At 35.7% G+C, this 12975-nt stretch overlaps 1 protein-coding gene across 1 annotated transcript in view; it reads right to left on the bottom strand.

The window, feature by feature from the left end:
• Positions 1–12975, bottom strand: part of ROCK2 (Rho associated coiled-coil containing protein kinase 2) — a 162306-nt gene that overhangs the window by 95281 nt on the left and 54050 nt on the right. The window contains exons 2-3 of the mRNA XM_050753971.1: positions 11475–11556; positions 10359–10459 (exon numbers count right to left, since the gene is read on the bottom strand). Coding sequence (XP_050609928.1) covers positions 10359–10459; positions 11475–11556 — 183 coding nt within the window. The remainder of the gene's footprint in view (positions 1–10358; positions 10460–11474; positions 11557–12975) is intronic.

Here is a 12975-nt window from a genome sequence, read left to right as displayed (position 1 = left end):
CTGCAACCTTCACCTCCTGGATTCAAGCGATTCTCCTGCCTCAACCTCCCTAGTAGCTGGGATTACAGGCACCTGCCACCACGCCCGGCTAATTTTTGTATTTTTAGAAGAGACGGGGTTTCACCACCTTGACACGGCTGGTCACAAACTCCTGACCCCAGGTGATCCTCCCGCCTCAGCCTCCCAAAGTGCTAGGATTATAGGCGTGAGCCACCGTGCCCGGCCTTAACAGTCTTTCATTATTTTAAAAAAGAAAACACTCAACAAAACAGGAGTAAAAGAAAACCACCTCAACGTAATAAACGACATATGTGAAACACCCAACGTGAATATCATGCTCAATAGTGAAAGTCTGAAAGTTTTTCCACTAAGATAAAGAACAAAAAAGGCTTCTGTCACTTCTAGTCAACACAACACTGGAAGTTCTAGCCAGAGAAATTAGATAATAAAAAATAAATAAAACTACCTTTGTCCATAAATGATTTATGATCTTTTATGTAGAAAATCCTAGTTTCCACCTACCAAAAAATGTATTAGAATAAGTTAGGCAAAATTGCAGCATACGAAGTCAACACTCAAAAGTCTATTATATTTCTATACACTAAAAATAAACAATCTAAAATGAAAATTACGAAAACAATTCCATTTACAATAACATCAAAAAGAACATTTAGGAATTAATCAAAAGAGACATATAATAAAAACTACAAAACACAGCTAAAAAGAATTAAAGAAGACACAAGTAAATGGAACCCAGTCCCCGTTAACAGACTGGAAGACTTAATATTGTTAAAATGACCATTACCCAAAACAACCTAGAGTCAATGCAAACTCTGTAATTCTAATGATGTTTCTTGCAAAAATAGAAATAGAGGAAATAAGTGAAAGTAAAACAAAAACTGTTATTTTCATTTTCTTAATTCATCTAACAAATAAATTGGTTCAAAATAGTAACAGCAACAATATATTCAGTAGCGTATGCTTGTCTGTATGTGTACTGGTGTGTGTGTGTATGTATACATATATATATGCACACAATGAATAACAGCAATGATAGACGTAAGAGGAGGAAGGAATTAGGATTATTTTGTTATTATAAGGTATTTTACACCCCTGTGAGGTGGTATGCTGTGATTCGAAAGTGGACTTGAATAAACTGTGAGTATATTTTATTTTTTCATGTTTTTATTAATAGACTTTATTTTTTGAACAGTTTTAGGTTTACAGAAAAACCGAATAGGGTACAAAAATTTACTATATACTCCCTGTCCCCTTCTCTTTTTCAGTTTCCTCTAATATTAACATATTAGAAGAATGCATTGGCATAGTACATTTGTTACAACTCGTAAAGCAATATTCATACATTGCTATTAACTAAGTCCAGAGTTCACATTAGGGTTCACTATTTGTGCTATACAATTCCATGGCCTTGGCAGACAAAATGTTATATATCCACCAGGGTAACAGACAGAATAGGTTCACTGCCTTACAAATCCCCTGTGCTCCACCCATTCACCCCTTCCCAACCTTCTGGCAACCACCAATCTTTTTTTCCCCATAGGTTATAGGTTATTGGAGTATAGGTGTTGTTTAGTTACGTGAGTAAGCTCTTTGATGGTGATGTGTGAGATTTTGGTGCACCCATCCCCCAAGCAGTATACACTGCACCCTATTTGTAGTCTTTTATCCCTCGCACCCCTCCCATCATTCCCCCCAAGACCCCAAAGTTCACTGTATCATTCTTATGCCTTTGCGTCCTCATAGTTTAGCTCCCAAATATCAGTGAGAACATACGATGTTTGGTTTTGCATTCCTGAGTTACTTCACTTCAACTAATAGTCTCCAATCTCATCCAGGTCACTATGAATGCTGTTAATTCATTCCTTTGTATGGCTGAGTAGTATCACATCATATACACATACCACAATTTCTTTAACCACTCGTTGACTGATGGGCATTTGAGTTGGTCCCAAGATTCTGCAATTGTGAACGGTGCTGCTATAAACATGTGTGCAAGTATCTTTGTCGTATGACTTCTTTTCCTCTGGGTAGCAATCACTAATCTTCTCTGCTTCCAAAGTTGTCGTTTTCCAGAATGTCTTATGGAATCATAGAGCATGATTTACAGACAGGATTCCTTCATTTAGCACTTAAGGTTCCTTTCACAAAAATTTTATTTTTTTAATTGACAAAAACTGCATATATTCATGGTGTTCAACATGTTGTTTTGAAGTAAGTATATGCTGTAGAATGGCTAAAACCAGCTAATAAACATATAAGCATTACCTCACATACTTTTAATTTTTTGTGTTGAGAACACTTAATATCTATTCTCTTAGAGATTTTTCAAAAATACATTATTAACTACAGTCACTATGTTGTACCATAAATCTAACTTATTCCTTCCATCTAACTGAAATTTTGTATCCTTTGACAAAGATCTCCCTAGCTCTTGGTAACCACCATTCTATTCTCTACTTCCATGAAGTCAGCATTTCTGGATTCCACATATAAGTGAGATCATGTGGTATTCTCCTTTCTGTGCCTGGGCTAATTTCACTTAACATAAGATCCTCCAATAATCAATTATTTATATTGTTCCAAATGACAGGATTTCTTTTTTTTTTTGTAAGGCTAAATAGTATTCCATTGTGTATACACACTATATTATCTTTATCCATTGTGAGGCATTTAGGTTGATTCCGTATCTTGGCTATTATGAATAATAATGCTGCAATGAACATGAGAATGCAGATACCTCTACTAAATACTGATTTCACTTCCTTTAGATATATACCTACTAGTGGAATTGCTGGATTGTAATGGTAGTTTCATTTTATTTTTGTTTCTTAAGACAGAGTCTCACTCTGTCGCCCAGGCTGGACTGCAATGGCGCGATCTTGGCTCACTGCAACCTCTGCCTCCTGGGTTCAAGCGATTCTCCCACCTCAGCCTCCGAAGTAGCTGGGATTGCAGACGCCTACCACCACGCCTGGCTAATTTTTTGCATTTTTAGTAGATTTTCACCATGTTGGCCAGGTTGGTCTCGAATTCCTGACCTCAGGTGATCCACCTGCCTTGGCCTCTCAAAATGATGTTAATGCCACTGCACCCGGCCGGTGGTTTTATTTTTAATTTTCTCAGAAATGTAAATAAATATTTAAAACTCTAGGGCAAACACTAAAAAAAAGCAAAAAAAAAAAGTATACAAACACTAAAAAAAGCACAAAAAAAAAATGTATAAACAATCTGTAAGAAAGGAGAGAAAATGAAATCACATTAAATGATCAATTAAAACCACAAAAGACAGAAAAAGAATGGAAGACAAAAATAGGAACAAGAATATAGGCAACAAAAGAAAACAACAACAAATATGGTAATATTAATTCAACTATATCAACAATCACTTTCAATGTCAGAAGTCTAAATCGACCAATTTAAAAACAGAGATTGAGTGAATCAAGAAAAAAGACCCAACCATATTTTGTTTACAAGAAACTCACATTAAATATAAAGACACATATAGATGAAAAGTAGATGGATGGAAAAATATATATACCATAACACTAATCAAAAGAAAGGAGAAGTACCTATGTTAATTTCAGATGAGCAAACTTCAAAGCAAGGAAAGTTACCAGGGATAAAAAAGGGCATTACATACTGATTAAAAGGATCAATTCTCCAAGAAGACATAACAATCATCAATGTGTTATGTGTCTATCAACAGAGTATCAAATTACATGAGGCAAAAGCTGATAGAACAGCTAGAAGAAAGAGGCAAATTCACTAACATAATTGGAGACTTTGACATTGCTCTATCAGAAATGGACAGATCCAGCAGGCAGAAGACCAGTTAAGAATGTAGTTGAACTCAACAATACCATCAACCAAGTGGATATAACTGACATCTACAGACTACTTCATCTAACAACAGCAGAATACACATTTTTCTCAAACTGTCATGGAAGTTCACCAAGATAAATCACATTCTGGGCCCTGAACCACACTGTAACAAACTTCAAATAGAAATCATACTGTGTCTACTCTCAGATCACTATGAATTGAAACCAGAAATCAATAACAGAAAGATAACTAGAAAATTCCAAAACATGTCGAGATTACACAACATATTTCTAAATAACTCTTGGGTCAAAGAAGAAATCTCATGAGAAATTAAAATATATTTTGAAGTAAATGAAAATAAAAACAAAACTTTTCAAAATTGGTGGGATACAGTGAAAGCAGTGCTTAATGCATATATCTAAAATCAATAATCTCAGTTTCCAACTTAGGAAACTAGAAACAGAAGAAACAAATTAAATTCCAAGTAAGCAAAAGAAAATAAATAATAAAAATTGGAGCAGAAACCAAGGAAACAGAAAACAAGAAATACAGAAAAATCAATGAAACTAAAAGCTGGTTCTTTGAAAAGACCAGTAAGATTGATAAGCCTCTAGCCACATTGGCTAGAAGAAAGAGAGAGAATAAAAACTGCTAATATCAGAAATGAAGGAGGGAAAACCACTAAGGATTCCATAGACATTAATAAGAATAATAAGGGTCCGGGTGCAGTGACTCACACCTGAAATCCCAGCACTCTGGGAGGCCAAGGCGGGCGGATCACCTGAGTTCAGGAGTTCTAGACCAGCCTGGGCAACACGGTGAAACCCCATTTCTACAGAAAAAAAAAAAAAAAAATTTAGCCATTCATGGTGGTGCACACCTGTAGTCTCAGCTACTAGGAGGCTGGGGTGGGAGGATCACTTGAGCCCGGGAGGCAGAGGTTGCAGTGAGCTGAGATTGCACCAATGCACTCCAGCCTGGGCCACAGAGCAAGAACTTGTCTCAACGAATGAATGAATGATAATTCCATGCTCACAAATTTAATAATTTAGATGAAATGGACCAATTCCTTCAAAGACATAATATGCCCAAACTCATACAAGAAGAAACAGACTTACTGTTATTAAATAAATTAAATCAATAGTTATTAACCTTCCAAAACAGAAGCATGAGGTCCAGATGGATTCAATGGTGAAAAGTACCAACTACTAAAGGAAGAAATTATCTATAATGTATTTTAGGCAATAGATGTAGAGGGAATATTTCCAGAATCATTCTACAAGGCCAGCAAAAAACTTGACAAAGATATTACAAGAAAACTACAAATCAATATCTCTAATGAACACAGATGAAAGAATCCTCAACGAAATATTAGCAAATCAAATCCAACAATGTATTATGTGGTGTAAAAGAATTATACGCCACAACCAAGTGGGATTTATTACAGATATACAAGACTGGTTCAACATTTCAAAATCAATTATTGTAATCTATCACACCATCAAGCTAAAAAAGAAAAATAGATGATCATATGATAGATGCAGAAAAAGTATTTGACAAATCCAACACCCACTCATGATTTAAAAAAAAAAAACCCTCAGTACATGAAGAATGGAGGAACTTCAACTCGAGTATCTATAAAAAATGTACAGCTCACTTCATATTTACTGGTAAGAAACTAGCTTTCCCATTAAGATCAAGAACAAAAGCAAGGACATTTCCTCTCACCAATCCTTTCCATTATTGTACTGAAAGTCCGAGGTAATGCAATAACACAGGAAAAGGAAGTAAAGCGTATACAGATTGGGAAGGATCCATGTGATCATTTATGTAGAGGATTCAAAAATTTCCTGGAACAAGTCATTATACCAAGTTGCAAGATAAAAGGTTAATACACAAAAGTTCATTGCTTTCCTGTAGATGAGCAATGAAAAAGTGGAATTTGAAAATAAATTATGTATATGAGCAATGTGTATGAAATTAAATTCCTGTATATGAGCAATGAAAAAGTGGAATTTGAAATTAAAAACACAATGCCATTTACATTAAAGCACCTTAAAAAAATAAAATAGGCATAAATCTAACTATATATGTATAAGATCTATAGGAGGAAAACTACAAAACTCTGATGACAGAAATTAAAGAACTAAGCAAATGGAGAGATAGTCCATGTTCTTGGATACGAAGACTCAATGTTGTCAAGATATCAGTTCTTCAAATACATATTTTCAATCCAATCACAAAAAAAATCCCAGAAAATTATTTCGTGGATATTGACAAACTGATTCTAAAGTTTATATGGAGAAGCAAAAGACCCAGAATAGCCAACAAAACATTAAAGAAGAACAGTCAGGTGCAGTGGCTCACACCTGTAATCCCAACACTTTGGGAAGCCAAGGTAGGCAGATCACTTGAGCCCAGGAGTTTGAGACCAGCCAGGGCAACACAGCAAAACCACATCTTTACTAAAAGTACAAAAATTAGCCAGGAATGGTGGCATACACTTGTAGTCCGAGTTACTCATGAGGCTGGGGCGGCAGGATCACCTGGGCCCAGGAAGCAGAGGTTGCAGTGAGCCAGGATCATACCCCTGCAGTCCAGCCTGCGCAACAGAGGAAGATGCTGCCTCAAAAAATAATAATTAAAAATAAATAAGGAAGAACAAAATGGGAGGAATGACACTATCCAATGTCTAGACTTACTATAAAGCTACAGTAATCAAGACAATGTGATATTGGTAAAAGAAAAGACAAATAGATCAATGAAACAGAACAGAGAGCCCAGAAATAGACCCACATAAATATAGTCAACCGATCTTTGACAAAGGAGCAGAGGCAATACAATGGATTGAACAAATGTTGTTGGAATAACTGAACACCTACATGCAAAAAAAAAAAAAAAAAAAAAAAAAAAAGAATCAACACCAGACCTTATATCTTCTAGAGGACAGCATAGGAGAAAACCTAAATTATCTTGATTAGAGCAATGGCTCTTTATATATAGCACCAAAGACATAACCCAGGAAATAACTGATAACCTGAACTTCACTAAAATTCAAATTTTCTACTACTCAAAAGACAATGTCAAGAGGATGGAAGAAAAACCAAAGACTGGGGGGAAATATTTGAAAAAGACACATCTGATAAAGGTCTATTATCCAAAAGAATTTGTTATACAAAGAACTCTCAAAACTCAATAATAAAAAAAAAAACCCAATCAAAAAATGCGCCAAAGACCTGAACAGACATTTCATCAAAGAAGATATACAGGCCAGGCCTGGTGGCTCACGCCTATAATCCCAGCACTTTAGGAGGCCGAGGTGGGCGGATCGCCTGAGGTCAGGAGTATGAGACCAGCCTGGCCTGCATGGCAAAACCCCGTCTCTACAAAAATATAAAAAATAGCTGGGTATAGTGGCAGGTGTCTGTAATCCCAGCTACTTGGGAGGCTGAGGCAGGAAGAATCGCTTGAACTCAGGAGGCAGAGGTTGCAGTAAGCCTAGATAGCGTCACTGCACTCCAGCCTGGCGACAGAGACTCCGTCTCAAAAAAAAAAAAAAAAAAAAGAAAAAGAAAAAAAGAAGACACACAGATGGCAAATAAGTATATGAAAAGATGTTCCACATCATATGTCATCAGGGAAAAGTCAAATAAATAAGGAGATACCATTAAACACCTAATCAAATAACCAAAATACCTGTTTTTTCTCAGTTATAACACTGACAACACCAAACGCCAGGGAGGATGTGAAGCAAGAAGAATCCTCATTCATTGCTGGTAGGAATGCGAACTGGTACAACCACTTAAGAAGACAGTTTGGCAGTTTTTTAGAAAACCAAATACCCTCTTATCCTATGATCCAGCAATCAAGATCCTTAGTATTTAACCAAATGAATTGAAAATCTATGTCTACACAAAAACCTGCATATGGATGTTTATAATGCTTTACTCATAACTGCCAAAACCTGGAGGCAACCAGGATGTCCTTCAGTATGTGAATGGATAAACTTTGGTACAGCCAGACAACAGAATATTGTTTAGTAAAAACTAATAATCTAAAGTATCACGACAAGACATGGAGAAATCTTAAATGCATATTACTCAGTGAAAGATGACAATCTGAAAAGGTTGCATGTATGATTCCAATTACATGGCATTCTGCAAAAGGCAAAACTATGAAAACAGTAAAAAGAGTGACTACCAGAGACTTGGGGCTGGGAGATGAATAGGCACAGCATAGAGGATTTTTGGGGCAATGAAAATACTATTTATCATAGTATAATGATGGGCATATACCACTGTACACTTTGCCAAACCTACAGGATGTACACCATCATGAGCAAGCCCTAATGTAAACTATGACAATGGGTGATTATGATATGTCAATGTAAGCATCAGTTGTAACAAATGTACTCTAATGAGGGATGCTGACAATGGAAGTGCCTATGAACACGCTGGGGCAAGGGGTATATGGGACATCTCTATACCTTCCCTCTCTATGTTACTATGAATCTAAAACTGCTCTTAAAAAAACTAAAGTCTTTTTTTAAAAAAAGAAAAAAAAAAAACAGGGCAACAGGGCATCTAGAACAAATAAAATATTACAAGTATGCTCCATCAATTTTTATCAATTTAGAAATTATATTAAAGCAGTCCCAAATTTCTTTACTACTTTAGGTCGTCTGATCACTAATTACTCTTGCCTGGTTACAATTCAAGGAAAATGGTTAATTCAGACAGTACTGTTAAGCAACTATTTCCTGTGTTCTTCACATTCAAGTACTATATTCTGGTTCAATTTCACTTCTCTCTGGCCAATGATCTTTCCCATTGATGATTTCTGGATTTTGGCTCATCACCTAAAATCATCCTCATTATACTTCAGGTTTAACTCATTTGCAAAAGTATTCAACATGCCACCATTGCTCCCATACAAGTCATTAAAATGTTTAATAGGAGGCCGGGCACGGTGGCTCACGCCTGTAATCCCAGCATTTTGGGAGACTGAGGTGGGCGGATCACCTGAGGTCAGGAGTTCAAGACCAGCCTGACCAACATGGAGAAACCCCGTTTCTACTGAAAATACAAAATTAGCCAGGCGTGGTGATGCATGCCTGTAATCCCAACTACTCGGAAGGCTGAGGCAGGAGAATTGCTTGAACCCGGGAGGAGGAGGCTGCGGTGAGCCAAGATCACGCCATTGCACTCCAGCCTGGGCAACAAGAGTGAAACTCCGTGTCAAAAAGAAAAAAATGTTTAATAGGAGAAGAAGGACCCTGAAACCTTTCTTGGAGGTCTCTGTCCCATGTACCATCCATGCTTTTACCAGCCTCCTGAGAATAAAACTAGTATATTAGTTATAAAGCTTGCCTACCCATACAATTATTACTGTGCTATTTCATCATATGATCCTCAAGTGTCAGACTTCTCCAAAAGAATAATATTCTTCTTATGGATATGTATTACATAAATTGCACTACCCTGATCTACAAGTCCAATAAACCTATCAAAGAAAGGCCCAGTGAGGTGTCTCATGCTTGTACTCCCTGCACTCTGGGAGGCCAAGCAGGTAGATCCCTTGAGTCCAGAAATTCAAGATCAGCCTCAGCAACATGGTGAAACCCCATCTCTACAAAAAATACAAAAAATGAGCCGGGTGTGGTGGCACACGCCTGTAGTCCCAGCTACTTGGAGGGCTGAGGTAGGAAGACTGCTTGAGCTCGAGAAGTCAAGGCTGCAGTGGGCCAAGATTGTGCCACTGCACTCCAGCCTCAGTGACAAAGCAAGACCCTGTCTCAAAAAAGAACAAAAACAAACAAAAAAAAACAAAGAAAGAAGCAATGAAAGAAAAAAAAAAGGTCTATCATGACTTGTTCTTAACAAAATCCATGCTGGCTTATAATGATCACTACTTTTCTCAGTGCTCCATCAAGAGGGGTAAATGCTGCAGCATGAAGAAGAGAATTTGACTCTAATTTAACTATAAGGACAGTAATAGAGGAGTTTCAAATACTCAGGTGATGAAAACAGGAATACGAGATTAGGAAGAGTTCCTAAGCTAATAATATAAAGGTAATGGTTACTGTCAACATTCATAATATTTGCAATTGGTACCACTTTGGCCTGCGAAAATAAATTTCAGATTTAATTTCAGTTATTAAAATTTATCTGTTGGGTTTCTTATCTATCTAAATAAATCTCAGTTCCTTAAGCAGATGTTTTTAATCTGAACATTCTAAATAAAAATACAACAGTCCTGGTGGAATATTAACTGCTAGGCAGATCACATGTGAAGCTATATTGGCCTTATTTTCTACATTGTGTTTCAGAGCTGGAAGAGACCCAGAGTAGACAACAAAGACTTCCTTTTATAGATGAGGACACTGACCAAGATCATGAAGCCACCTTCTGGCATGGGTGGGCATAGAAATTAGATCTACTCAGCTGCTATTGATAATGCATCACAAAACCATGATGTCATAAAGAACAATAAGAACAAAACAAATACTTTCTTACCAACTGCACTTCACCAAAAGCACCTCTTCCAATAACTTTTACAACATCATAGTCTTCTGCCTTCATCTGTAGACCTCTGATTTTTTTCACAATTTTCTCATCTACCATAAAAAGATCACCATACTTATATCAATCATATTTATAAATATTTTAAAATAATCAACATATTTATAAATATATTTTTGTTTCAAGAAAAGACAGTTTTTAGCTAAACTTGCCAGTTTTTAAAGGCTGTTAGTTAAAAATCTAAGATATACGTTAACTTTAAAGAACCAAAACTCTCTATGGTTTATTAACACATATAAAGGAACACCACTGACTGCCAAACAGTAGCAGTTACAGCTATTCTGTTTCTGATACTGTTGCTTAGCAAGTTAGATGATAGCTTACACAGTGATGACCCAAGCAATCCTGGTGTGCACTCTGAATCATGGCAGAAAGTTGCCATGAAATTACTTGCAAGGCTAATCTTAGTAATGAATTTTGATGGCCTACTTCTCTGAAAAGTGGTAATCATACTGTATATATAGTAACTACAGATAAGATTGTTTAATTGGGAAAATACCTCAGTCTCTGCCAATTTCAAAGTAAAGAGCTTACTGTGATGATACAAAGTATATATTAATTGTTTTGAGAATTTCTTATTCTTGGAATTCAATTTCATTTACTTCTGCATTGCAACAGTAATACTGGCAAATATTAAGGGTTACCAAACACATATGGTAATAATAGTTATCACATTATTTATTATTAACTAGTCTGAAATGTCCACAATTACAGAAGCATAAAGCTTATTAATTCTCTGGGTAATATTAAGTCTTGGAATTGTAAATATTAATTTAAAACTTCTCTTTGAACTGCTATAAATAGCCTGTCCTAAAATAGCTAGTCTTAATAATGTATTTCAAAATTTAGAACTTTATCTGCTTTGCATATTGTAATTTGGTTCTGCAATTGCTTTAAAAATAAAAGTAACAATTTTTGAATAAATTAAATGGTAAGCAAAAGACAAGTTTAATAAATAAGTTGATTAAATCAATAAATTTACAGGCTAATAACCAATCTCTTATCAAAAGTACAGTTATAAGATCAAATAGGAAGTTTAAACATACTTACATCTATTTAAGAAATTATCTATGTTCTTGTTTTTTCTCAAAGCAGGAAAATCTAAATCAAGGACCAAGGAATTTAAGCCATCCTGTTAAGAAATAAAAAGAGGAAAATATAGTTTTTACAATTTCCAAGCATTCATTAAAAAAAGTCTTCTAATTTTATGTCATTTTCACCAGAAAAATGCCAACCCACTTTGATATGATAGCGTCCATTATTTCCATATCCAACGGCTTTAACCGGTTTCCGAATCTCTGTCAGAGAATATTAGGACTGACCCTATCATGTTTTCCTGTGTTCTTTCAGCCAATAGAAAAATGTCATTTCAAAACATGTATCTATTATTATTTTTGCTAGTCAGATGTCTCCTTTTCTCTCTTCAAATGGCCAAATTTCATCAGGTTTTGACTTTAAGAAATACAGCTACACTAAGTTCCCTCTTACTAAACCTGCATTAATGTTGTGCCTAGTGCAGATTAAGAAGATAAAATCCAAAAATAAATGACACCATCCTTACCCTCTGGGAGTTCAGTCTCAAAACTAAATTTCCTCCAAAAACAACAACAAAAGGATGATGCATTGTCTGGATTTCTATTTTTTCTTTACGTTTCTGTATTTCCCATATTTTCTACAATGAACATGCATTAAATTTATAATAAAAAAAGAAAAAAAACTATATACATATAATGGTGGTGAAAAAACTCACCAGAAAGTAACTAAGTCTCAAATTACTCAATGGAAATGCTTGTGAAGGTAGCAGGATTTCTAAAACACTATCACATACATTGTCTCAACGCCAAGTAACTCTGTGGAAGGTAGAGGAAACATCCTCAATTTAAAGATGAAGAAACAAATTAAGGCACAGAGAAATTACATTACTTTGATTTCCTCAGGGTCATGCTGTTAGGAAATGACAGCAGCAGCATACAACCTAAATCTTAGGCGGTCCAATAGATTTAACTCATCCTTCTAGTCTCAATGATCAGACTGACATGCTGCTAAAAGAAACAATGGGAGCCTGGGAGGGTAAACAGGGAAGCTAGAGGATTGCAGAAAACGAAACAACAATAAAAATAAACTTTTAGGGGACTTGGATAGGTGGAAAATACAGGGAAAATTACACACAAAATTTAGAAAGGTAATCCAGGTGGGTGTGGCAGCACACACCTGTAATCCCAGCTACTCGCGAGGCTGAGGTGGGAGGATCATTTGAGCCCAGGAGTTTGAGACCAATATGGACAACATAGTGAGACCTTGTCTCTGAAAAAAGTTTTTTCTTTAGAAAGGTAATCTACTAATTCTAGAATAACTGTATATACTATGCCTACCACTCGGTTATAGTTCATATTTTTAATTTTCATTCACTAAAAACTGTTAACACTTTATGAAAATATTATTTAGTAACAGAAAGGGACAAAGGTGTTAAAAGTAAACTATTAACATTTTTAATAACAAAACGATTTACATCCCACTGTTATCTAATACAGACACAAAGCCAATCTTAATT

Source organism: Macaca thibetana, chromosome 13 (assembly GCF_024542745.1).
Source record: "Macaca thibetana thibetana isolate TM-01 chromosome 13, ASM2454274v1, whole genome shotgun sequence".
Classification (NCBI taxonomy): Eukaryota; Metazoa; Chordata; class Mammalia; order Primates; family Cercopithecidae; genus Macaca; species Macaca thibetana.
Note: the sequence above shows the minus strand (reverse complement) of the source record. Positions and strands in the feature narration are given on the sequence as shown.